Here is a 27,902-nt window from a genome sequence, read left to right on the forward strand (position 1 = left end):
CACTCCCTAGTCCCAACAAGGAGGAGGTGCATGGAAGGCTGGGGGAGGAAACAAGATCTTCAGCTGAGCAAGAACATCCCAGCATCTTCATTGACTTTAAAAGTATATTCTGGAATCTTCTGTGGTTCACTATTCCAGAGCTACAGAGGTAGGAAAGCCCACTGGGTTGGTAGAACAGCCCATTTTCTGATCCCCTGTGGTTAGAAAGGAAAAGCGATGGACAGCTTTTTTATTTCCAACTTAGCTTCATGATTCAGCCCTGCCAATTTTAATTTCATCTTTGAATACTGTGAAAATAAGTGGACTCCTTCAGCAGCATTCCACACACTGTTCCTCCTCCTCAAGTTCTAAGTTATGTAGCGGTTTGACCTGATATCCCAGGCCATCCTTTTGGAGGCCCGAGGGACTTACTTCTTCTCTCCTCCCACTGTGATGTTGAGAGTAGAGTGTTGCCTTCTCCAACTGTTGTCTGGCTAATTCCCATGCTCTTTTCTCTCCTGTGCTCTTGAGTAAAATCATGCTGGTGTAGCCGAGTCCATCTCTTACCCACTTGAAGCCTCCCATTTTTTTAAAAATTGAAGCTTTAATTAGGCAGCAGAGCACTGGGAATGGGCAAGCTATCTGTAGCTCATGGAAAAGCGTCTATATGAGGCAAGAAGGTACTATTAAGGGACAGTAAAGCTAGAGGCATGCCACACGAAGGCTCAGTGAATACTGAAAGGCACACTCCATTGAAACTCCAATGTCAGTGTCAACAAGGTTTGTTGTGTTTCTACAGTGTTCCAGACAGAAAGAGCGGACAGAGGAGGAAGATGGGACGGAGACTAAGACATTCATCCATATTAAAATGAACACTAAAAAGCTTTGGTTGAAAGAGCTTTAAGATGTGACCAGATATGAAGCAACCCCATAAGAGCCTCATTTATATAGCCTACAATTTAGCTTTTTTATGAGTTTAGAAATCTTGAGAAATTAGGAAATGGGTGTTAGGGGGTGGTGTTTTCAGGTAGAGTTGTGGCCTGGTGTAGAGCAGGCCTAACAGTACCTGCCTCACTCAGCTCTCTGCTGGCATTCATGGTTTGCACTCCTCTTCAGTTTGAGGTAACAATCACTTTGACACCCCCCATCTTTTGGTCTTGTTTTTGATATTTTTTTTCTCATAACTGTAGCCTGGGCTTCTTTAGAGCTCACTGTATAGTCCAAGCTGGTCCCAAGCTTACAGCCATGATTCTGCCACAGCCTCCAAGTGCTGAGATCCAGCTGTCTCTTTGGCATTTGTGTGATGTACATATGTGTGTGAGAGAAAGAACATGCGTGGAGAGGTCAGAGGTTGACATCAAGTATTTTCATCAGTTGCTCTCCACTTATTTTGAGACAGTCTCTCACTGACCCTGGAGCTTACCAGTTTGGTCAGGTACCCCCGGTGCTGGAGTTGCAGATGTGAACCACCACACCCAACTTGTTAGGTGGATGCTGGAGATGAAAGTCAGATCATTATGGTTGTATGGTTATATAGCAAGCATTTTAGTAACTGAGCCATCTTCCCAGCCCCCTCACTGTGTGTGTGTGTGTGTGTGTGTGTGTGTGTGTGTGTGTGTGTGTGTGTGTGCAGGTGTATGTACCTATACCTACATGCCCAGAGGCCAGAAGAATAGTAGTGTGGTGCTAATCTCTCTCTACCTCATTCCCCACTGAACCTGCAGCTAGGCTGGTAGCCAGCAAACTAGCAAGCCCCAAGTTACTGTCTCCACCTTCCCCCACCCCCAACACTGGGTTGGAGTCACAGGTACAAATGAGCAGTCGCATTTAGCTTTTGGGTTTCTAGCTAGAGATTCAAACTCAGGTCTCCTTGCTGCTTAGCAAGTACTCCTGCTCCCTGAGCCATCTCTCCAGCCTCACTTTGGAATTTTTGAGGAACATTTTAAGTCAGTCCTTTGTGACCACAGAAAATGCCACATCTCCTAGGCTGTTAAGATAAAGAGCTAGAATAGCTAAAGAAAGAAGTCCATGGGTTCTAATCTTCTTCTGGGCTTCAGTTTCCCAATCTGTAAGATGACAGTATGAATTAATTGAAAAGTAAATGACATTTACATTTTATATATTGACTTGTTTTCCTCTGTTGATTTAGTAGATAACATAGAGCTGTGACTCCAGTATGTTGTTACTTTCTGATTTTGTTGGTTTGTGACAGGGTCTCACTCTGTCACTCAGGATGGTCTAGAACTGGCTGTGTAGCCCTGGCTGACAGTATCTCTGCTTCAGCCTCCTGTGTGCTCGGATTAAAGGCATGAGGCATCACATGCACTTCCAGTTTTCAACTTATAAATGCAATGTTCACTTGACTCCCTTCATCTTTTTAGATCTTCCTTTATTGTGGGAAGTGCATTAATTTCAAAATCTGAAAAGCATCATGGCTCATGTCTGTTATAGCAGCACTGGGAGGGAGGCAGGAGAATCATGAATTCAAGGCCATCCTCAGTTATATATAGTGAGTTTAAGGTCAACCTGAACTATAATGAGTTCCTCTCTCAACAACAACAACAAAAGGCAAGAAAGTTTTTTACAAGCCTATGTATGTATGTATGCCTCTTCCAGACAACTTAGGGAGTTTTAGCTGACTAAAACAAACTTTATGTTTGCAGACAAACATACAGAAAATAGACTAAAAATACTAGAATATATGTAAGCTAAGAGTTTGCAAGATATACTAAACTAGTAAAACATTTTCTGTGAAAAGAGTAATGAACATTTGGGATGTTGATTTCTTTGCTTTACTGGAATAGGAAGATCTGATCATAAAGTAACTTTCTGTGGTAAACTTACTGCTAAAGCATTGGATTTTAAAAAATCAGAATCAATGGCTTGTCATCATAACTCATTTGAGCAAGCCATTTCTTTTTTGTTCCCAGGTTCTCCAATTTTAAGAAAGAGAAAATGAGCTGCCTGGAATTACAAATGGGCAGGACTTGTATAGTCACTCTTTCAACAGAAAATTACTAAGCACCAACTTTAAAGGTACTAGCTATTATGAAGGATACCAAGATGAGTAAGAAAGTTGCTTTGTCTTCTTGAAGCCATTTAATAAAGCAGACAGGATACATGTGAGCACTTGACATATTAGGTAGGATGGGAATCTGAAATGAATTATGTTAGAGACTTTGATGGAGAAGCAGTACTTCACCTAGGAACTTAAGAAACTTGTCATGGATAGGATAACTGTGGCTTGGGCTCAAGTAGGGGTGAGATTTAGAACATCTTGGAGGCATGTGTACAGTTAATGCTGGGTAGATATTCCAAGAAGAAAATGCATTGATGTCCTCTATTAATGTCTCGGAAGAGATAGGCTAAGGAAGTTAGTTGAACTGGAGACATGGTTTATGAACTCTCTTTATGAGAACATATATTTTCCTCAAGTCTGAAAAAATGCTTACAAAACGTTTTGAAATTCAAAAATTCTCCCTTCCCACTTGCTTATCTTCAAGCTTCCAAGTGAAGTGTGTGAGATTAACCAATTGTTTTCATCATTCAGTAAGCCATTCATTTAAGAGCAGATAATAACAGTAGTCACTTAAGAAATCATTGGCCAAAAGTTGAATGATTTGTTATCTAAGAACTCTTCAGAACACACCAAGAGTAATATGTGGATCCCTCCCAGAAGTCTCCATGTTACTTTGTGCCCCTCACTTCTATGTATACATGAAAATAAGTCAGAGTCATCATTCGGTAATGTGTAAGTTTAGTCATTTTTCTCTGTGTCTTTCTTTACAGAGTCCTTATATATTACATGGCAGGAGGGGCGGGTAGACTTAGGGATAGTGAAGACACCAACAAAGCTCATCTGGAGTCTTCCTTGTATCTCAGAACCCATCCTCAGTAAGAGTAAGTGACTTACTTCTTTGCGCTTAATTTATATCTGTCTTAATTGTAGTATGTACGTAGCCTGAATAAGGCAAACATTCTGTTGATGTAGTTGTTCTCTACCAGACGCAACCCGCTTAGATGAAATATAAACTAGAGATGAAAAGACCATTGTTTGTGGATCTTATATTGTCAACATTCTAGGTCAAGCTGCTACTAAATCTTGCCTTTCTCGGCCAAATAGCAGTGCTGTTCATCATTTTTCTTCATGCCCATGACACAAAGCATAAGAATATGTATATAGAGGTGTGACTCATGAATACAGCACTTGCCTAGCATGTAAGAGACCCTGGACTCCATCTCTGGCATCACTGCCACAAAAAAAAAAAAAAAAAAAAAAGGAGAATGTATATATAATCATGAGCTACTGAGAACAGTATATGGTTTAACTTCACTGGTATAAACTTCTTTGCAAAGGGAACAAATTATTAAAATACAAATCAAAGATTAGAAAACCTTCTAAATTATCTGCCCTACTTTGCTTTCTGTCTCTGTGGTAAAACACTGACCAAAACCAACTTGGGGAGGAAAGGGTTTATTTCTTCTTACAGGTTGGAAGGAGTCTCTCCCCAAGGGAAGCCAAGGCAGGAGCTTGAAGCAGACACCCAGAGGAGTGCTGCTTACAGGCTTGCTCAGCTACATGTCTTAGATAATCCAGGCCAATCTATCCAGGCATGGTACATCCCCCCAGTGAGCTGGGCCATCCTATACTAATTACTAATCTAGGAAGTGCCCCATAGATTTGCCCCACAGGCCATTCTTGTTGTCCATCAGAATCACCCAGAAAGCTTGTGAGGACATTTTTAGTAAGATTTCTTTATTACATGTATTTGGGGGAAGGAGTACCACGTGCCATAATGTGCATGTGGAGCTCAGAAGACAACCTGTAGGAGTCAGGTATCTCTTTTCACCACATGGGTCCTGGAAATTAAATTCATTATCAGGCTTAGTGACAGATGCCCTTTACCTGCTGAGACACCTCGCAGGCCCCTTTTAAGAAACCTAATGCCTAAATTCTCTCAGTGCAAAAACCATAAGAAAGGAGATTTTTATTTAGAATTTTTATTTCTCTCTCTCTCTCTAGATAGATAGATAGATAGATAGATTTTTTTTAATTTAATTTTTTTTTTTTTTTTTTTTTACTAAGAGCCATACCCAGGGCCTTCCACAGCTAAGCAAGCACTCTACTGCTTAGCTGCACCCTCAGCCCCAGATTCAGTTTCTTTCCACTCTTGAGTAACTGCATGAGTTCTTGATTTTGGAAAATCCGTTGTTTCCTCAGATAATCTCTGTCATCTGGATGAGAACAGAGACCGTAGAGTGTGAAAATGAGAATCTCTGTGAGAACAGAAAACAACTCTTGAGTGATTTTATATTTTGATTTTCCTTTAATAATTATCCATAACCTTCCAAAACAAAAGCAACATGCCCATATATTTGTAAACATTATTCTTTTCTTCTTTTTATATTTTTCTTTATTGTTTGGGTATGGCAGTGAGGCGGGTGCACACAGCTGTGATGCTCGTGTGACAGAAGACTCATGGGAGTCAATTTTCCTTACATCATGTGGGTCCCAGGGGTCAAGTTCAGATCATCGGAGCTGGCAGCAGACACCTTTACTGTAGGAGTCATCTCAGCAGTCCTTCCTTTTCATTATTTTTTCAGCATGTGGCTGGTGTACCTTTGCTTTATGTTGGTTTTCATTTTGAGCAAGGGCGCATGCCCCCACGTCAGCCACCATCCTTTCAAACAAGTGTTTCCAGTTAATCAGATGAACGCCACTAAAAATTGCCATGACTTCCAATCAGCTGTTTGTGATCATGATGTCAGCTTCAAGCAAGATGTTGACCTTTACTCTAATGGAATTTTAAAGCAGTATTTTGCTGTAATCCAAATCTACAGATAGATGTCTGTTTCATGAGACTGTCAGGACGTTTGGGGTGGTGGTGGGGAGTTGGGCATCTTATTTCATTCTTCCATTGAAGGGTATGGATGGGAGCCGAGTTTGTAATGAGCTAGGGAATTTTCAGTGTGGAGCCGAGAAGGGGAAGTTGGGGATGGGAAAAGAAAGTGAGGGCAAAGAGACCCTTCTTGCTATTTCAGGTTGACAGCAGGCTACGTAAGTCGCTGTGGTACTGGGCTACATTTTCAAAGACTACAATGTAGAATGCCAGGTGAAGAGTGGATGAGACTGAAAACAAAGAGGATTTGGATTCAGGACTCTCAGGGAGGCAGTAAAGCATCAAGGGTTATGACAATGGCTGGCGACTGGGGGTGAAAGAATTAGCGGCTGGTGAGGGCGGGTATCTTATGTAGAGGATGCCAAGCAAAATGAATCTCAGCCTTCTAGCCAGAGGACCAGGTAGCTGGTACACCACTGCTGAAATGAGTGAACGGATGCATTAGCCAAGTCACCACTGCATCCTGAACCCTGGACCATGGAGTCTGAGCGTCTCCCAGCATCCTTAGCTTATTGGAGAGAGAATGATCTCAAGGAAGATTACTAGTGTAAGTTAGTGCTCTAGAAAGGGATGAGAAACAAAACTTCCATTGTTAAAAATTAGCTCGTGTAGACAGAACAGGCAAGGAAAATGTAAATTAATCCGTTTGATCACATTTAGTTTTGAGTGTCTACTGAAAATCAGAAGAGGGGTGTTGGTAGGGAACAAAGCAAGACACAGCTGGCGGATTCGTTCATTTAACAAATAATTAAGTATGAACAATGCAATCCAGGCATCAGCTTCATCTCTAGAGATATAAGTGTGTTTGAGAAGTTGTATTACAGGTGAGAGCTGAGGCTGACCATAACTGGTTGAGTGGGCTGAAGGAGCTCTTTCTATAGGTCTCTGTGGAAAGCATGGCTCCTGCTTCCTATATCTCTGCCATTCTCTTTGTTTCTCCTACTGTTCATGTAACCTTTTGGTGATTTTTCTTTTTCTTTTTCTTTTAATGCTACCAGATGGCAGATAGGGTTGACTGGTTACAAAGCCAAAATGGCGTATGCAAAGTTGATGTCTATTCACCTGGAGACAACCAACACCAGGACTGGAAAATGGTAAGGTCTCCTTCTTCGACAGCACTAGTTAGGGACGTTTGGACTGGCATCAAGAGCAGCCTTATTCTGACCTTCATTTTGAAGGTGGTTAAAATGAGCTCCTGTAGAACAAAAATTTCCCATCTACTGCAACAAATTCTGCAGCTTATGATATTTGATACTTTAGTTTTTAATTATGTTTTCCGGGGGCATGGCTTGAGCATGTGAGTGCAAGTACCCCAGAGGCCAGAAGAGGGTGTGATTCCCTTGAAACTGGAGCTGCAAGCAGTTGTGAGATACTGTGTGGGCACTGGAAACCAAACTCTGCTCCTCTGTAAGAGCAGCACGTGCTCCTAGCTGCTGAGCCTGCGTTTGATATTTAGTGGAGAAATATGCTATGATTAATAAAAAGTATGTATTACAATGACAGCATTTTACGTTTTAAACAACCACAGATTAGAAGTGTGCCTGTGGACTGGTGAGATGACTCAGTGGGTGAAGGTGCCTGCCATCAGCCTGATGATTTGAGCCAGACCCCTGGAACCCACACAGTGGGAGGAGAGAACTAACTCGGGATAAATTGCCCTCTGACCTCCACATAAATGTTGTGGAATAAACCTTGCTCCCAATCAGTCAGTGTAAGAAATATAATAAATGTTTCCAAGGTTCATCAGAAATAATTCCTGAAATTCGGGATATCTTAAAATTCTGAGAGGTTTAAACTCCGCTCTCAGCCACTGCTCCATGGGTGTTCAGTAAGCACTTATTAAGGCCTTGGTGGGGGAGAAGGAGGGGGGCTCTGTATCCATCAGGGTCCAATAAGAAGATATTACTAAATAATAAATAAAAATAAAGTAATAATAAACCACACCTATGCTTTAATGTTTAAAAATCATTTCCTGAGAAAAGGTAATCCCTGAAAGATACGAGGGAAAGATTTCAGGATTCTAGAAGTAAGCATACAAAATAGCTGTTAAGCTGAAACTCATAAGAGCCTTCACTCAAGGCTGTGTGGACACAGATGGGCCAGGGCACAGCTCTCTTCTCCCTCCTGTCACCATGCAGTGCCCTCTGCTAACAAAGGTCACTGCCCAAAGAGAGAGATGCTTAAAGGGGTCAGTCCAGAGTCACAAGCAAGATGAATTTGCACTAAATGACCATATATGGACCTGTACAGACAGCAGGTTCTGGTATCAGAAACATCTAAACAAATTGGACAGAATTCTCTCTTTTTGAAGTTCTTGGGCCAATGAGATGGCTCAGAGAGTGCAGATATTTGCCACCAAACCTGACAACCTCAGTTCATGTCCCAGAACCCACATGCTGAAAGGGTGAAAGATGAGGACTGTCTCGCACAGTTTGTCCTCCTTCATACTTGCACACGCATGTACACACACACACACACACACACACACACACACACTGTAACACAAAATTAAAGATGACTTAATCCAATGCATACATCATTGTATCCTTGCTCAGAACACTAACATTTGCCCAATACATATTTGCATGTAATGTCATATGACCCATCTTCTTTTATACCAAAAATATTTTCTTATCAATAGGAGCCAAAAACCCTGAGAAATATTCATAAGACCTACAGACACTCATATCAAATTGCCAAAGACCCCCAAACTGCCTGTGTTGGATATTTTATCCACCTCTGCCCTTTTATGTAGAGAAACAAAATACAAATCAGATTCAGTTAAATAAGACAAACAAAACTTCAACGCCTTTCACTAAGCAAGAACTACCCTAGGAGACCCAAAAACAAAACTAAATTCTGCCATGGTGAACCTTACCACTCATGGGAAAATATAATTATAATGTAAAGCTCAAATATAATTTAAGACATGAGTATAATTTGATATCAGTCTGGCATTTGAAGTTATGTAAATAACCATTGGACATTAATTAAAATGGTTGGGCATTTAGCTCAGTGGTAGAGCACTTGCTAGTAGCACGAGGCCCTGGGTTCAGTCCTCAGCTCTGAAAAGAAAAAAAAAAAGCAGTTCACGATCATTTGCCAAGTAATTTTCTGAACAATAGAGTTTAAATAATGGGTCACTGCAAGCAGGACATGGTGACAGGCCTTGTGACTCCAGCACTCCGAAGGTGGAGATGGAAAACAATTGGATTAGGTATCTTTAACGAGCTAGACACGGAGAAGAAAAGCAGGGCTGGGAAGTGAGTTAGCATAAACTAAGCTACTGAAGCATACCATGACCAAGGGAGAAACTAAACCCATTCACCTTCCTGTGCGCTCCATCACGGGCATGAAACTCTTCTGGTTTTGAAAAGGGGAAAGAGTGGTTTGGCATTCTCCTGGCACACAGCTTAGGATACTATTGAGTAAGAAGAAGGGGGCTGCAGGAGCAGCAAACTCTTGACAGAAGAGAAAGTGGGGTGCTTGGTCTCCAAGGCAACTCAGGTGATTTTGTGTTTCCATCGGTACATGCAGCCTAGAGAGTTCTAAAGAGCATTCCCAGAAGCAGAACCAGGTAGCATATATAGTGTAGAGAATACGTTGCGTTTGGACATAGATGATAGACAAATCTATAGTTTTATAGTAAAGCACAACTTTTTTTCTGCAAGTCTCTTCCATTCCACTTGGATAAAAAAATAATAACAACCTCCAAGAAGAATTGTGCTGATCACAGCAGGAGGCTGATCACATCCATGTTGGCCTGACTGCCTCATGGCATCGGCTTTGCTGGGAGTTCTGAGGAAGCTCAGGGTGGACTTGAAAAGGCCCTCTCTCTATTATTTGCCATCATGAGATGAAGTCAAGTCTGAGAAACAGTCTGCAGCAGGCCTGAGCACACTTAGGTCTGACACCTCTTCTGGCCTCTGCAAGCACTCACATGCATGTATGCACACACACACACACACACACACACACACACACACACACACACACACAGGTGCCCACAAAAAAATAATAATAATAATAATTTAAGAAAACTTTTTTAAATTACTGCTATGGAACAAATAGCAGCCAGTAACTTTTTAAGTACTTTATGTTGTTTTATTTCGTGTCACTTTATTTTATGCGTACAGGTGTTTTGTCTGTGTGCCTAGCACATGCCTGGTGCCTGTAGAGGCCAGAAGAGGGTGTCAGATTCCCTGGAACCAGAGTTACAGACAATTGTGACCATCATGGGTGCTGGGAATCAAAGCCAGGTCCTCTGAAAGAGCAACAAGTGCTGTGAACACTGAGCCATGCCCCTAGCCCAGTAGCTAGTAACTTTTACTTTCATAATAAACTAGTAGTTTGATGATACATTAGCAATTTTATAACCAAACATTATTCTTTTTAAAATGGCCATATTTGTAGTCATTCTTAGATTGACAAAATTCTTTACATTTGATAGGAAAGAAAGCATAAATATGTACATGGTACTATGTTCAGGTTTAAAGTTTTTGCCACATACAGATACAGTGAGTAGATATATAACTGTGTGTGTGTGTGTGTGCGCGCGCACGCGCTTATCACAGCTCACATCCATCAGAGTCTATAACTGCAAAAAACTAATCACTCACAGTTATTAATCCCCAATTATAAATTAATTCATTAATATCAATTAGTCATGGGAAGCCACATAGCATGACAAGATTTTGCTGTATCAAATAATTAGGTACAATTTTCCCATTTTTTCTAAAACTGTACTTTTAGTAAAAGACATAAATTTAGAAACAACATATCTAGATGAGGGTGGCACAGGAGGGAGAGATGAGCAGATCTCTGAGTTTGAGGATAGTCAGGGCTACACAAAGAAACTCTGTCTCAAAAAAGAAAAAAAAATGACAATAACAACCCAACAGATAGATCTGAGAAGGCAGTGATGAGCATCAGTGCCGCTCAGTTCAGATAGGAACTCCCCATGGTCATCAGGATCTTGCTGGTTTGCCGCAGTAGAAGCAACAAGATGTAGGAGCTGATGGCCTGATTGGAATTCCAGCTTCATCACCGATTAATGTTATAATTTCAAATGACTCACTAACTTAATCTCCCAGTTCTTTAATTCTCTCCCTGGTGAAATGAAGAAAGCAAGAGAATTAACATGTGAGTTTACTGTGAAGGTAATTTAAAGGGGATGGTAGCCCTCAAATCCTCAGCATCTGATAATGTGTAGTGACTGCACAGTAAATTGTGATGCTGGAGCCAGCTTGGGAGGCTGGCCTTCAAGGTTGTCCTGAATGCCTCATATCTTTGCTGTGCTACAACTGGGTGAAACCATGTCTACTTTTCAGGATGCATCAACAGATCCTGTCCGAGTGCTCAGCTGGCTCCGCAGAGACCTGGAAAAAAGTACGGCAGGGTTCCAGGACTCGAGGTTCAAGCCTGGAGAGTCATCAATTATGGAGGAAGCACCCATCCCGGGAGACCAACGCAAAGGTTTCTGTGTTGACTATTACAATACCACCCACAAGGGCAGTCCAGGGAGATTGCATTTTGAGATGACTCACAAGGAGATCCCTTCCCAAGGCCCCTGTGTCCGAGCTGGTAATGGGAATTCCATAGATGAAGTTTCCTTCTATGCCAACCGCCTCACAAACCTAGTGATCGCCATGGCCCGGAAGGAGATCAATGAGAAGATCCATGGCTCCGAAAACAAATGTATCCATCAGTCGTTGTTTATGGGGGATGAGCCCACGCCCCACAAAAGCTTGAGTACAGTAGCCTCTGAGCTGGTGAATGAGACCGTCTCTGCGTGTTCCAAGAACATCACTGGTGACAAAGCTCCAGGCTCTGGAGACAGAGCCTTGGGGTCAGGACAGAGCCCTAGTCTAAGATACAAAAGCACTTTGAAGATCAAGGAGAGCACCAAAGATGGCAAGTGTCCAGATGACAAGCCTGGTTCTAAGAAGTCTTTCTTCTATAAGGAAGTATTTGAATCTCGGAATGCAGGGGACGCCAAGGACGGTGGAAGATCCTTTCCTGGAGAAAGAAAGATATTCAGGGGCCAGGACAGAACTGATGACTTTACAAGCTCTGTCAGTCAAGGGATTATGACCTATGCCAACAGTGTGGTATCTGACATGATGGTCTCCATCATGAAGACCTTGAGGATCCAGGTGAAAGACACAACCATTGCCACTATTCTGCTGAAGAAGGTATTGATCAAGCATGCAAAAGAGGTCGTCTCTGATCTCATCGACTCGTTCATGAAGAACCTCCACAATGTCACAGGGAGCCTAATGACTGACACAGACTTTGTCTCAGCCGTGAAACGAAGCCTTTTTTCTCATGGAAGCCAAAAGGCCACAGATATCATGGATGCCATGATGGGTAAGCTGTACAATGTGATGTTTGCCAAGAAATTCCCTGAGAGCAGGAAAGCCAGGGACAAGTCTGAGAGCTATTCCCTTATCTCCATGAAATCACGGGCTGGTGACCCTAGGCAACCAAACCTGAACTTTGCGATGAAATCAGAATCAAAACTGAGAGAAAGTTTGTTTGCTGCATGCAAACCAGAGAAAGAGAAGACATGTGCTGAAACTCTGGGCGAGCACATTATTAAGGAGGGACTGAGCATGTGGCACAAAACTCATCAAAAAGACGATTGTAAATCCCCTGGCCTCGATCGTGCCGCAAAGCAGGGTGCCCCTCATCAGCAAGAGGTTTCCTTTGAGTCTCCAGAGTCTTGTGACTTAATCCCTCCTCCACAGCAGCCAGAGACTTTTGAAAATTTTATGTGTGAATCAGACTCCTGGGCCAAGGACCTGATTGTGTCAGCCCTGCTGCTGATTCAGTACCACCTGGCCCAGGGAGGAAGAATGGATGCTCAGAGCTTCCTGGAAGCTGCCGCCAGCACCAACTTCCCCGCCAACAAGCAGCCTGTAGTTCACGATGAGTCCAGACTTAAGTCTCCTCATAAGATATGTGACCAAGAACAAACAGAAAAGAAGGATCTGATGAGTGTCATCTTCAATTTTATCCGGAACTTACTCAGTGAGACCATCTTCAAGGGTAACCGAAGTTGTGAATCCAAGGGGCAGAACGTTAAGGAAGAAGAAATCAATATGTGCGAAAGGCCTATGACCCCTCCTGCCCCGAAATTCTGTGAGGATGAGGAGAATGATGGTGCCTTTTCTGGACTAACCAAGATGGTCGCCAACCAGCTAGATGGCTGCATGAATGGGCAGATGGTGGAACACCTCATGGACTCTGTGATGAAGTTATGCCTCATTATTGCCAAATCTTGTGACTCTCCCTTGGCAGAGCTGGGAGATGAAAAGTGTGGGGATGCCAGCAGGCCAAATTCTGCCTTCCCAGATAACCTGTATGAGTGCTGCTTACCAGTCAAGGGCACGGGGACAGCTGAAGCCCTCCTGCAGACTGCCTACCAAGCCATCCATAACGAACTGAGAGGTTTGTCAGGACAGCCGCCCGAGGGATGCGAGATACCCAAGGTGATCGTCAGCAACCACAATCTAGCTGACACTGTTCAGAACAAGCAGCTGCAAGCTGTCCTGCAGTGGGTCGCTGCCTCGGAGCTCAATGTCCCTATTTTGTACTTTGCTGGTGATGATGAAGGAATCCAGGAGAAGGTAAGAAAGCAAAACCAGAAAGCTGTTCTGAGTGGTAACTTGAGTTTTACAGTCCGTGTGTTTTTCTGAATGGGAACACAGCTGTAGGAAGGGGAGAACTGGACAGAAGGAATTTGAAGATGGTGCCTCTCGGCAGGTAAGAATAAACTGAGAGGAGATCAGGAGTAATCAGAAACACACTCAGAGAGGCGAGAAGGAGTGTTGTCTGTTTTCTCAATTTATTGGTGCCAGGAGCACAAGTGAAGATTCTCCAGGAGACTTGGTGTAGGAATCAGACAAAAGTCTGTACTTTAGGCTGACTTTTTGTTTTCTTTCTTGTGTGTGTACACATGTACTTGGGTTTCATGAGTGCAGTTGTGTGCATGTGTACCTGGAGGACAGAGGACAACATTGGATATCCTCCCCAATCACATCCCAGCCTAATTTTTGAGACAGGGTCTCATTCTGAACCTGTCAGCTAGACTGGCTGGCCAGTGTGTCCTGGGGAATCCTCTTGTCTCCACTTTGTAGTGCTGGGAAGACCGGCATGCACTGCTGCACCCAGGGTTTTTTTTTTTCACATGGGTCCTCAAGGAATCAAACTCAGGTCCTCATGCTTGTGTGGCAAGCACTAGACTGAATGAGCCGTTTCCTCAGCCCCACATGCTGTGCTTTTGAATGAGCAGGATTGCCCAAAACATGAAATGTTACTTCTGGAACAGGTTGAGGAAGAAAACAGGGTTTGGATTTAATGACCTCTTATTTTATCCACTTTATGGTATGTTTGTGTGTGTGTGTGAGAGTATGTGTGTGTCTGTGTGTCTGTGTGTGTCTGTGAGTGTCTGTGTGTGTCTGTGTGTGCGCGCGCGCGTGCATGGCACGCATGGCATGCATGGCATGTTACATATGTGGAGAACGGAAGACCATTTGCAGGAGTCAGCTCTCCATTATTGGGTTCTGGAGATCAAACTGAGGTCATCAGGAGCAGCAGCATGCATACCTCTACCACTAAGCCATCTCACAAGCCTGATTTATGGACAGTTAAACCTGTCACTAGTCGCTCAGCTTGCTGTCTAGTGGTACTGGACTAGATGGTGGATTCAACATATAGTTCCGTGATAGGTGTGGATTTGCATCCAGAGGGGAGCAGCTGGAACTTCCAGGTTCTTACACTTCCACAATGAAAGAGACACTTGAATCATATCAGGTAAAGAGATCCTTTCTCTAGAACCTGTGATTCGGTTCTGCGGAACCATATGTTTAAGAGAGTTAAAGCTTTCTCATGCCTCAGTAGCAACTACAGTGACCTTCCATGTTTGTTGTGGTGCTAAGAACAGGCTTTGGATTGACCTTTCTAAACTTAAAACTCCGGAATCTTGGAATAAACCTTGGTGTACCCCTATTCATTCCTGATCAGTCAATAGTGCATTCTCAGTATTCAGGCCTGCACTAAACTCAAGAATCATTGGTAACCCTGGGGCCATTACTCTGTTTTCTCTATCTGTTTTAAAAGGAGGGTGTAACAGCAAGGTCTGGAGAATAGATTTGCAAGTTGGTAAGATACCCAGAAGTTGGGAAATATTAGGGATACACTTTTATTAGATCTGGGAAGGCAGCTGCAACAGTACATTGGAACCTCACCATCTTGGAAGAGGATAGAAATGCCCTTGTTCCACATAGAAAGTGTCTAGTGCCATATAATCTTATGGCAGTAGTTGACTCTTGGATCCAAATATATTTATGAGATACAGATATGTTAAAGTTCTGAGGTGAGACAGGGATCCTATGTTCCCTGAGGCCCAACAGAAGAGAGATGGTTTCCAAGGAAATTATCTTCTGTGCATGCTGGAGGAGAGGAGGTACCACTGTGGGGAGCTTCACAGGCCACATGCTGATGACAAAGATAAGAAGACTGAATTGCAGAAAATAGCATGGGAGGCTTTAACGTGATTGAATGGTAACAAAAAGCCTTTACCCTTAGAGAGTTACGCAAAAGGTTTGTTCTCGGTACCGTTGACTAATAATGTTGTGTATGAAGAATGCCTACTGTGAGTATATTTAGATACCCTACTGCTCCAGAACACAGGCTAGAGGATTTATAGACTGGGTCCTCATCACTTTCCAGTTCCCAGTATAGTGCTCTGTTTTTTTAATATAAATGGTGCGGTGAAGTTGTACAGGGAGATATTTAGAGTTGGAATGTGTCTCGTAGACCTAGAATTTCTTACTTATATATTATGGATGAGTTGTTGGATATCAGAAGTCTTTGCATGGCACATAGACCAGGAAGGCATTCTTCAAATCATGGTAGATACTAATCTTTTTTCCTTTTTCGAAAACGAGTCCCCTCATTGGGGCTATTTGTTTGGCCTTTGGGGCCAAGGTAGAAGGGAGTAATGAGAAAGATTCAGTTACTGCTCTCTGGCAGAGTCTCACATTCTCCATGTAGAACATAACTGTTTCCTTCAGCAAACCATACTCCTCTGGATGATCCAGGGCATGGTCACTGAAGTCAGCCCAGTGGACAGGTGGAGAAAATGGTCTTAGTGCACAGTGTAGCAGATTAAAAAAGGTTTCCACTGATGTGAGTGAGGCAAGATGTAGAGTACCACATATCTTAACAGTTCCTTCTGGGCTTCTAGGAGGACTATCTGATGTTTCATTTGTCTATTTCCAGTTAACTACATTACCTTTAATTAGTATGACCTTTACCTGGTAGGCTTTTAGGGCTTCTAATGGTTGCCCCCCAAATATCTTAGAGATGTCTTCAACCAAAAGCACTGTGGTGGCTGTCTCAGCTCTGAGATAGGGGGCCACCCTGATGCTACATCTGATTTCTTTGGAGCACTATAGCCCTCCCATTCTGTCCTTAGGCACTGAGTCAACACCAGAACAGCAAAGCCTCACTGCTTTGCCACAGATAACAAGAAGAGCATTTAGAAATCTGTCATGTCCAGTGCCAGGGGCTTCTGTCAGAGCCCACTTTATCTGGTGAAAGGATTGTTCTAATTGGCTGTCCCAGTTAAGGGCTAAGAGCCAAAACCCCTTGTAGAAGCTTTCATCTCAATTCATATTTAATATACAGATTTGATAGAATGCAGCCATTCCCTAAAGGGTCAAAGCTGCTTGTCTTTGGTGGAACTGGCTTAATTATTGCTGTCATTGGAGGCAGGGGGATTGCCATGCCTCCAGAGCCAACATGCATCCAACATGGTATACTTCCTACTGATTACCTGGGCTGTGTGTGTGTGTGTGTGTGTGTGTGTGTGTGTGTGTGTGTGTAGACATGGTAGCCTCAAGAGAGTAGGACATTTAAGACGCTGATATTTTGATCTAAATGTTCCTCAGTAGAGCTTTATATCAAAATATTTACATATTGTAGGGTGGCTCCTTCTGAAAAAACTAGGTCCTTAAGATCTTTTTCTAGTGTCCTGGGAAAAGAGGTTCCTAAACCTCTGATAGAGGATTCTCCACATGTGCTGCTAGAGAATTCTAATGACTGTATACTCCCATTCTAAAGCAAACAGGTATCAGAGTCAGGGTACAAAGAAATGCAAAAGAAAAGAAAAGAGAAAAGCGGCTTTTGAGTCCAAAAAACTGTATTATATACCATCCAGTAGCTTCAGGGACTTGAGTAGTAGAGCATAGGGATTAACCACCCGCTGATGCGTCAGGATTGCACCATGTGGAATTCCCTATTTGGCTTGACTACTAGGAGGATTGGGGTGTTACATGGGACTCAGCAAGAGACCAGTAAGGCATGTTTACTGATAAAAAAAAGTTTAATGATAGGTCATAGTCCTAGTTTAGTGCCTGCCCTTATGGATCCTAGTGTTTCATTAGGATAACTTCCTCCAGGCTTTAAAATGCATTTTATTGGGTAAGCAATCCCAAATAACTAAGTCCTCCTTTGTTAGAATTCCCCAGGGAACTTCAGAGGCTAGGGCTTTCATGACTGAATTGCAAGATTGTCCCTAGGTGACTCAATTTGTCCCTTCCCAACAGGGACTAAAGACACTGAGAAGTGGCCAGGAATGTATGATTGACCTGGTCTTGAGATTGACAGAATACTGGAGGGGGTATAAAATAGTATAATTGGGGTGTTTCTTCTCTCCAACTATATAAATTGACAGGATATTTGGGAGTATAAAATACTGTATGTGGGAGGCTCCTTCTACCCCTACTATCTATAAATCGGGAGGAAAGTTCCAGAGAAAATGGTAAAGACTGAGCAAGAGGCCCTAGTATCTTTGAGCAGATTAACTTTCTTACCTGTCATGTCCATGGCAACCTGAGCCGCTTCAGCAGAGTTGGATATGTCAGGAACTGGATCCAGCCTGTCCCCTGGCACCCTCAGTTCTACAAGGTGGCCATGACGTTGGGGATTAGCCCCTTCCTACTTTGAGACTGTCCAGTCTACCTTCTGGTAGCAGGCCCTTGGGTCCTTACATGTCGGACATGACCACAGGGAAAGGAGATGTTGCTTTAGTAACATTTCTAATGGCTGGGCTTTTGCACTTGAAGCAGGCATGACCTAGGGCCTTACTATAAGGATTCTTTGTGTACTGGTCTAGCCAAAAGTGCCATCAGGGGCAAGTACATCTGGGTTCCTTTCTCTTGGTTTTTCCTCTTTATTGGTTTCCCTCCTGATCTCAGAACACAGTATCCAACTGCTAAGCCTGAGGGGTCTGAGGTCCCATCTGTAGTTTCTGAAGCTTTCTACAAATTCCAATAGCTGTCAGGCTAATAAAATGTTGACCTTAAAGGACTTGTCTTTTAGGAGATGAGAGATCATTTGATGGACTTCCTGAAAGCTTCAGTTAGCCTGTTGAGAAATAAGGTGTGTGTGTGTGTGTGTGTGTGTGTGTGTGTGTGTGTGTGTGTGTGTGTGTCCTCTCTGATACTGTCATAGTTAATAGTTATAAAATGCATATTTATATATGTATTGGGGCTATTTATCATCATTCTGTGCCTGTGGCTCTCTGCTAGCTTGTTAGAATCAGTGAGTTCTTGCACATTAGGACATTGACTAATAGTCTGCCTGCTTTTTAGCTTCTTCCCAGAGTGTCTGTTTTTCCCCAGGGGTACAGCAAGGAATCAAAATTCAGGACTAAAGTTAAGGTCTGAAAGTTACTGTTAAATCTGTGTGGGTCCTTCAAAGCTCCTCCCTGTATTGTTGGAGGTCTTTGATTGAAAACAGGATGTAGATGTGGATAATCTCATGGGATCCAGCACTTGTTTTAAGGGGAGTAGTATAGGCATACGAGAGGCTAGTCAATAAAAGGCTTCACTCCCTGTGGGCTGGCTTCTTTTTTCTGGTGGCTTGGGGAAAATGTAAGCATGGAGTGGAACTCTATGGGGTAGGAGAAGGTATATCCTCTGGTCCCTGTGTTCTGTTGATTCTCATTTGAAAAGTAGAGTTTGGACAAAGACAAGGATCATCTAAGATCATGAGTTTTTCTTTTAGGCTTCTCTTTGCCATAGCCCCTTTCCTGATGGAGAGGCCGTAAAGGCTGGTACATACGCACGTTACACTATTTTCCTGGATGCCTCCAGAACAGATCCATTGGAAGAGTACTTTAACTTAAGCTTCCAGCCTTTGGCCAAATTTTCATATCACCCAGCTTATACTGAGGCCAGACAATATTACAGTTAAAACATTAGCCTCTTATTCTTTAGTTTTCTAACTCTTGAGACTACCTTGTCACAGAGAGTCTAAGAAAACTGAAACAAACTTCCCACGATGATCCTAAGGAGAAAGACAAGTCTCTCGACTCTCATCAATGACGAAGGAAGGAAGGAAGGAAGGAAGGAAGGAAGGAAGGAAGGAAGGAAGGAAGGAAGAAAGGAAGGAGTGGCATTTTTATACCCAGACCAGAGTTTCTAAGCCTTTGGTGCTGACCCTTAGAAGTGTCTCCGAGGACACATGGGGATGAAGTCAAGAGATGGGGGTAGGATGTTCTAACCATCTTGAGTTTTAGTGGCTGTGATCATTGTTATTTGTTTTGAGGCCTAGAATACACAGGGGAGATAGAGGGGTTCAACCTCCAGACCAAACAGAAAAAAATATCCTCTTAGAAACCAGAAGACATGGAGGAAAAGGGCTTTCTCTTTTAATAAGTTGCATTAATCACCCCAAAACTGGGTTTAGCTAATGACTGGGAAGACACGGAACTACACAGCATGCAGATTAGATTGTATCAATCCTATCAAGAAACAGTGGAGCTTAACTTCAGTGTGGTCAGCACTTCCAGTCTTAGCAAGGCTACAGCTGATACCCAGTGAGTGTTACGGAGCATCCTCACTGCAACCTCTGGAAGTCCATTAGAAGTACAGGAGCTTAAGCCTCCTTCCTGACCTACTAGGACACAATCCTCATCTTTAGCAAAATACCCAACTGATGTATGTGCATATGGCCTCAGTAACCAAGTTACCAGGTTGTCTAGTAGCCAGAAAATGCAATCAACCAGTCAGTTACCCGTCATCTTCTAGCTCCGACACTGGATCTGTTCCACAGGGACCCCGGCAAATTCTGTGTCCTTCAGTGTTTCTGGTCTATACAGCGCAATTATTTTGGCCCATGGTGATGAGCAAAAGGAAGGGAGACTAGAGTCTGGAAACAGTTTAGACTAATAAACAAGCAAAAACTAAGCACAGCCTCCATGTACAGTGTGTGAAGAGGGTTCTGTTGTGTAGCCATATTTCTGTTATACCTACCCTATGTAACATGCATAATACATTTTGCTGATAGATTTTGAACTAGAATTCTGTAATGTATTCATCCAAATAGGAAAATAGACTTGTAGACCCTGTACACAGCTTTGTTAATTCTGAAGAAAAGTATATCCACCTATTATTTTATTGAAGGAAAGTAGAAGGAATGCAGTTTGACTTCTTCATGTCATTCCAGTTGAATGAGACATACAACAAAGAAACCAGCTGAAGTGATTTTTTGGGGGGGGGGGGGGCAGAGACTATTGTATGCAAATATCATCATGCTGATGCAGCTCACTAAACCTAGTAAGACTGGGGTGCCCAGGAACCCAATTGCCTTCAACACTATAGAATTTATTTTAATAGGTCATATGGATGCAAGATCAAACCCCAAATTAAAAAAGGATGAACACCAAAAATAAAGGGTGTCTCCTCATTAGATCACTTCTGTATTACTCTTCCTGCAGAAAAAGCACACTCAATCTATTTCTAGTGTGTTCTTCCAGAAATACATATGTATGTACATGTAGAGCTAATGTATATTTATGCCTTTCTTTAGTACAAGTGGTTACATGCCTATATAAGTGACAGAATATGCATGCAACACATACATATGATACATATAATTTCATGCACACATACATTTAAGAGAAACACACATATGATATATACATGCACACATAAATATGATAGAATACCCATTCACACATATGATATAACTTACATAGATGTATATATGTGAAGGTACACGTTCTCCCACACAGAGTTTTCATACTTTTGTTTTCATTTTGCTCTCTAATTTGTTTGTTGAGACAGGGACTTTCTACATAGACTCACTATGTAGCCCAGACTGGTCTCAACCCCCTGCCTCAGCCTCCAGCCTCAGCCTCCTGAGTGTTGGGAGTACAGGCTTCCACCCCACCATGCCCAGTGCCATTAGGTTATGTATTAGCGTTTGGAGTTTAATTTGATTTCACCATATGGGATTTAGTTAAAATAGTTTTTCCTTTTATTATTTCCTGGATCTTGCTTGGGTTTTCTTTTAGTGCTTTAAAATATTTTCAAGTATTTACGGCTTTGTTCTTTTTGCATGCATTCTGTAAAGTGGAAGGTAGGGAGGCAGGTCTTTGTTGTCATTATCTGTCCGTGTTCCTACCCTCTGCACTGGCTTCTGCTTGATTCTTTCTAAACTTTCTATTCTGTGCCATTGAGTTGTCCATTCTGTCTACTCTTAGGCCATTGGCAGACTCTTTATTGTAGTCTTATGAATTTTAAAGTGTCTCCCTAGACTGAAGACTCCTTGATGGTCAGTATCGATGATTGAGGTGGTTGTATCTGTGACTTTTCTCTGGCTGTGACACGAAACAGCTGAAGGGAGGGTGGCTTTATTGTGCTTTACAGTTTAAGAGGGATACAGGCCAAGGCAGAGAAGGCGTAGAGGCAGGAACCGAGGCAGCTGGTCACATGTATCTGCAGACAGGAAGTGGAGCCAGGCCAAGAAATTCAAGTGCCTTCTTCCCCTGTGACTCACTTCCTTCAGCGATGCTTATCTCCTAAAAGTTCCACAGCCTTCCGTAATAGTGCTACCATCTGATGACCAAGGATCCCACCACAGGATCCTATGGTCACATTCAAACCGCAGCACTAGGCTTACCTGGGTGTGTGTGTGTGTGTGTGTGTGTCTACCCCTCCTACCCAAAGACAACTGTTGACCTTTTTATTGTTAAGTTTTCATCTTTCATCAATTCAGCTATAAAATATGTAGTCTTTTTTTGATTTGTTTTTCGAGACAGGGTTTTTCTGTGTAGCTTTGCGCCTTTCCTGGAACTCACTCTGTAGCCCAGGTTGGCCTCAAACTCACAGAGATCTACCTGCCTCTGCCTCCCAGGTGCTGGGATTAAAGGCGTGCAGTACCACCACCACCCTGGCAAAATATGTAGTCTATTGCATCTACTCTTTGTCTTTACCATATTTTTGAGGCTTTTCCATGTCATTTGTATCAGTAGTTCATTCCTTTTTATTGCTGAATAGTATTTCATTTTATGAATATACACTGTCCATTTCTTCCATTGTTTCCAATATTTGCTATTATGGATAATGCCACTATGAGCATTTCCATTTACACCTTTGTGTGGACACATGTTTTCATTAGCTCTGAGTGATAAGGAGGAGTATTGCTATCTTATGATAGGGGCAATTTCTTAAGAAACTGCCCAACTGGACTGGGAATAATGATGCATACTTAGAACCCAGCACTTGAGAGACTGAGCAGGAGGATGAGCTACACAGTGAACTGGAGACTATCTGGGCTATATTTTAAGACACTGAATTAAAATAATAACAATAATAATAATAATAATAAAATGGTGAGATAGATTTCTAAAGTAGCTATCTCGTTTGATAGTCTCACTAGCTGTTTAGATAGGTTTCCACTCCTCCCATTCTCCACAACATGACTTCATTATAGGAATCATAGTGATAGATGATTGTGGATCAATTTGATAAACAAGTTCAAATGACTAAAGATGTTGAACATAATCCGAGGTACTCCTTCACCCACTCTTGAAGATTCCTTGGTGCAATCAATTGCCAGCATGTCTGTGCAGAGCTCTTGCCCACATTCTGGTTGAGTTGTTTTCTTCTTGTTTGGAGTTGAAAAAGGTTTGTTTGCCTGGTTTTTTTTGTTGTTGTTGTTGTTTGTTTGTTTTGTTTTTTGAGACATAGTTTCTCTGTGTAACAGCCCTGGAACTCACTTTGTAGACCAGGCTGGCCCCGAACTCATAGAGATCCTCCTGCCTCTGCCTCCCAAGTGCTGGGATTAAGTGTGTGCCACCACTGCCTGGCTAGTTTGCCTGGTTTTAAAGACAGAATCTCATGTATCCTAGGCTGCCCCTTCTTTCTGTAGCTGAGGATGACCTTGAACCTCTGATCCCCCTGCCTAGCATGTGTTAGGTTCCAGTGTTTGGGTTCCAGGTGTCTGACTGACACCATGCCCAGGTTATGTGGTGCTAGGGACTGAACTCAGGTTTCTGTGCATGGTAGGCAAACACTCTACCAACGGAGCTACACACCCTCCACCCAAAGTTCTCTATATGTTCTAGAAACAAGTCCTTTGTCAGACACGACTCTCGAATGTTTGCTCCGTGTCAAGGAGAGCCTTTTGAAGAGCAACCGTTTTTAATGATGAATTATCTGATTTATCTGGTTGTTGGTTTTTGGTTTTTGTTTTTGGGGGATTCTTTTGTTTTGCTTTTTTTTTGTTTTTGTTTTTGTTTGCCTTTGCTATGTGTTCTTTGTCTTCAAGATAGCCTCACACTACATAGTAGCTAAGGATGACTTTGAACTTCTGATCCTCCTGCCTCCACGTCAGAGTACTAAAGCTATGTGCTTTTTGTGTCATCTAATAATATGAATAGTTTCTGCCCAATTAGTGGTTCTTTTCTTTATCTTTGTTGTGTTTGGATTGAACCTAGGGCCTCATATGCTAGGCAAGGCATTCTACCCCAACTCTTTTCGGTGCTTCTTGGCTGCATGCAGTTTTGTCCCCAGGGGAAATTTGACTGTCAAAATAGAGAAGACAGTTGCTAGTGAAGCAGAAGGCCAAGGACATAATTAAGCATCTATAAAGCACACAGCAGCTTCACAGTGAAGAATTGTGAACCTGTAAAGGGAACAGCGCTGACCGACTTGACCCATCCCAAAGTCAAATGGATTTTCCTCCTTGTGTTCTTATGTGTGCTGATGTGGGATCCTTGCTCTTTGTCTGGTCTTATTTTCTCAGTGCTGGGGATTAAATCCATAGCCCTGTACATGCTGGGCAGGTACTCTACTACTGAGCTACAGCTCCACCTATAGGTGGTCTACTTTGAGTTAGCTTTTGCATACCTGTCAGGAAGGGAACTAAATTTATTCCTTCATGGGAGAGGATATGTGGATGTTTCTGACTTACATTGGCCATGGGTATCCAATCCCTATGAATTTTCCAGCCCCTTCATTAAGAGGTCATGGTGCTAGAGTCAATTGTGTGTTACATTTTTTTCCTATAGTTTTTCTTACAACTTCCCTCATCAGATCTGATGTGGATTCTGTGCACATCATACATTTGGGTCAGTCCTTGTCTAATATTCCTTCTTGTTTTTCTTTTTCTGCCTCTTTTAGTTTATTTGAACATTTTCCAATGTTCCATTATGATTTCTCTACTGTGGCGATATTTGGTGATATTTTCGGAGGTGTCTTGATTGATTTCTTCTTTGCTTGTTTTGCTTTTTTTTTGTAAGATGTGTTACTATGTGGCCCAGGCATCTGTGTTAGCTCCACAGGACTTAAGGACAGTCACCCATTTGCACTGGGAACCACTGCTTCTCCTGCTGGCTTCAGCTAGTGTGGTCCTCCACAGAACTTCCTTCGGCAAGTCTCCTAGAACTCGTTTGCTGCCAATGAATTTTCTTAGTCTCTTTAATCTGAGAATGTCATGGTCTGTTTTGTACTAGAGTTCAAACGTGGGTGTGGCCCACAATACGCAAATACTGTATGAAAATGTTTTTATTTGGCTGTCATTCCCAAGATGTATTTCTGCTGGATGAAGAGTTCTCATTTGGCCTTTCTCTTCTGTTGGCATGGTCTGTCTTCTTTTTTCCCATGTGTATATATGTCAGTTTACACATGGGTGTGCACATGTGTATGGGTACAGTACATGTGTGTACATGTCTGTGGAGACCTGAAGTTGATCTTTCTTGATTCCTCTTCCACTTAATTCTTGGAGGTAGGATCTCTGAATCAAATCCAGAGCTTGCTGAGACACTCTTACAACTAGCAGGTTTGATCCTGTGTTCAAACACCTTACCACTGTCTTCTGAGGCTGGAACTTCAGGCAGGCCATCACACCCATTCAGCATTTATGTGGGTCCTGGGGACCCAAACTCTGGTCTTCTTGCTTGCATGGGAAATGCTTTAACCTCTGAGCCATTTCACCAGCCCCTGTCCCCATCAACATTTTCTGTGTATTCCCCTCCCTCTGACTCCTCTAGTCTTTGATTAAAAACAATGCAATTTCATTTGAATTTTACTTCCCTGTAAGTGATGTTCTAGTTCCGCCTGGCTGCTTTCAGGATGTTCTCTGCTCTAGGAATGTTGCTCAGTGGTGGTGGTGCTTGCCTAGTGTATGTCAGGTCCTCAGTTCAGTCACCAGTTCAAAAATATATTTTTAATGCCTTTCTAAAGGTGATTTTTTTATTTATTTTAAATGTGTGTGTGCATGTGTGTGCATGCCTGTGGAGGCTAGAGTAGGGCATCAGATACCTGGGAACCGGAGCTACGGGCAGTTATGAGCTGCCTGACATGGGTGCTGGGAACGGGATGCAGGTCCTCTAGAAGAGCAGCCGTGTTTACAGGCCCCAAACTAGCTTTTTAAAGACCAAGCGTGGTGGTGCCCATAGTCCCAGCACTTGGGAGGATTGCCATGAGTTCGAAGCCAGCCCAGAGTATAGATAAGACCTTGTAAGATAATATAAGTCTTGTGAAAACTAAGTTAGCTTTGAGAACTCTGTGGTAGGTCTTGGTGTGGGTTTCTTTTGTTTAACTATGCTGAGCTTCTTGACTTGAGGTAAACTGAGGAAGCTTTTGGGCCGCATTCCTTCAGATGCTGTTCCACACCACACCTCCTCTCTGGGATTCTAAGAATAGGAACATTAAACCTTTTGAGTCATGTTCTCAGGCCCTGAGTTCTGCTTATCATGTCTTTGGTCTTGGATAATTTCTTCATTCCGTTGTCTTCCTTCTGTGGTCTCCTCCATCTGATAGCCTCACATTTTATGTGTTTAATGTAATTTTCAGCCCTAACATTTCCACTTAGTTCTCCTTTATACCTGTTATTTCTTTGCTGAACCTTTGCCCTGCCCCTGAACTGGGAATGGAAGCGAGAGTCATGCTCATACGAGGTAACTGTTCCACCCTAGAAATACTTCCTTTTGAGATGGAAGCTCACTGAGTTAGTTACTCAGGCTGGTTTTGCACTCACTTCACAACCCGACCTTGAACTTGCAAAAGTCCTGCCTCAGCCTTCCTAGTAACTGAGATGACAGGCCTATGCTACCAGATGGGCTTGTTTATTTGAAGTGTGTTACCCTGACTAACCCAGAACTCACTTTATAGAACATGTTGTCTTAAACAGAGATCCTTCTGCCTCCATCTTTTGAGTCCTAGAATTCCAAGCAAGCATTGTCACATCAACATCTCCCTCTGCTTCATCACTGTGGAGGCCATGTAACTGACCAGTGCAAGCATTCATCTCCCTCTACTTGGTCATTGTGGAGGCCATGTGACTGGCCACATGACCCTGCTGCCGTGACTTCCTTCCTCAGGAGGATTGCACTCCACAGTGACGAAGTAGGAGGAGATGAGTGTTTGCCCCCAGCTAGCTTTCTTCTCTATGTGCTGCCTCTGGAATGGTGCCGCCGCCCACGTTCAGAGTGGGCCTTCACACCTCAGTCACCCTGGTCCAGAAAACCCCTCACCACACCTGGAAGTTTGATTTCAAAGTGGCTCTAGGTCTTGTCTAGTTGGCAGTCAATATAAACGATCACAAATGGAGACTTGCGTTAGGGTAAGCACTGGAGAACAAGAGCAGTATTGACAAACGCTCACTAAGCACCATCTTCAAGAAGAAAATGGGAAGATTTGACTCAGTGAGAGATCACATCCCATGTCATGAGCAGGGAATACTAACACTTGTTTGTATTGTGGATGACGAGACAAGTTTCCTTTGAGCAAAGTTAAAGTCTTTATATAGTTAAAGTCTTCTTGCGCTGGGCTAAGTGCAAAGCATGCAAAAAGCCCTAGCTGTAGTCCATGAACCATAACAATTAAAATCCATTTGTTCAGAGCAAGCTGGCTCATGTCTGTAATCCTAGCACTTGGGAGGTGGAGGCAGGAGGATCAGCAGTTCAGGGCCAGCCTTAGCTACATGGATCCCTGAGAGTTTGTCCTCAACCCCCGAGTCCCTCCTACTTCAGTTTCCCCATTGGATGGCTTCTTGGTTGCAGTCATGCAGGTTCCTTTTGGCCTGTTTTGGGATATTCTACTCCTCCAACACCTGTCTCTCCGCTCTCCACAGCTACTTCAGCTCTCAGCCGCTGCTGTGGAGAAAGGCCGCAGCGTCGGGGAGGTTCTGCAGTCGGTGTTGAGGTATGAGAAGGAGCGACAGCTGGATGAGGCGGTGGGAAACGTCACGCGACTGCAGCTGCTGGACTGGCTGATGGCAAACCTGTGATTGGGGCCCACCTGGTGTTCCAGCAGTGGGCCATGTCCCCACTCCCTCAGCTCCCCTCCCTGTCACACAGAGCCCTAAAGTTCCCTTCACGCCACCCACACCAGATGCACCATCTAATGCTACTCACTGGATTTTGCAGATTTTCTTGTCCATGCAAGCAAGGACATAAATTAAAAGATTACAATTAAAGGGCTGCATGAGTTTGGCTTACTTTTGTTTGAAAGGTAAGGCTGCACTCTCTCAGAGAAAATCATTGGAGGGAGGAGGGCAGGGACCGAATGGCAGAGAAGAACAGCCAGCAACCCACTCAATTCCCGCCGTCCCCAGCTATGAGCTGATTAAACTGGTCCCTTTAAATAAGCCACAATTGGGTTTACTATTTCGTTTCCATCCTTTAGAACCACAACAACCAGAAAACAGTTTCTAACAGCC

At 43.0% G+C, this 27,902-nt stretch overlaps 1 protein-coding gene across 2 annotated transcripts; it reads left to right on the top strand.

Moving 5' to 3' along the window:
* Akap3 (A-kinase anchoring protein 3) lies at window positions 1-27,663 on the top strand. 2 transcript variants are annotated; one of them, XM_059258645.1, is made up of 6 exons: window positions 1-148; window positions 2,910-3,015; window positions 3,769-3,879; window positions 6,878-6,973; window positions 11,210-13,510; window positions 27,315-27,663. In XM_059258645.1, the coding sequence occupies exons 4-6, from the start codon at window positions 6,878-6,880 to the stop codon at window positions 27,468-27,470; spliced, it is 2,553 nt and encodes an 850-aa protein (XP_059114628.1). In that variant the 5' UTR covers window positions 1-148; window positions 2,910-3,015; window positions 3,769-3,879; the 3' UTR covers window positions 27,471-27,663. The 2 variants fall into 2 exon arrangements, with proteins under 2 accessions (XP_059114628.1, XP_059114627.1); XM_059258644.1 differs by lacking the exon at window positions 2,910-3,015.
* The last annotated feature ends 239 nt before the right edge of the window (window positions 27,664-27,902 follow it).

The sequence above is a fragment of the Peromyscus eremicus genome, chromosome 3, assembly GCF_949786415.1.
Source record: "Peromyscus eremicus chromosome 3, PerEre_H2_v1, whole genome shotgun sequence".
NCBI lineage: Eukaryota > Metazoa > Chordata > Mammalia > Rodentia > Cricetidae > Peromyscus > Peromyscus eremicus.

Coding starts and splice junctions, on each gene's coding strand:
- Akap3 (XM_059258645.1), top strand. CDS start 6,878: ATGGCAGATAGGGTTGACTGGTTACAAAGCCAAAATGGCGTATGCAAA. Junction 6,974..11,209: donor AACACCAGGACTGGAAAATG/GTAAGGTCTCCT, acceptor TCTACTTTTCAG/GATGCATCAACAGATCCTGT. Junction 13,511..27,314: donor ATGAAGGAATCCAGGAGAAG/GTAAGAAAGCAA, acceptor CGCTCTCCACAG/CTACTTCAGCTCTCAGCCGC.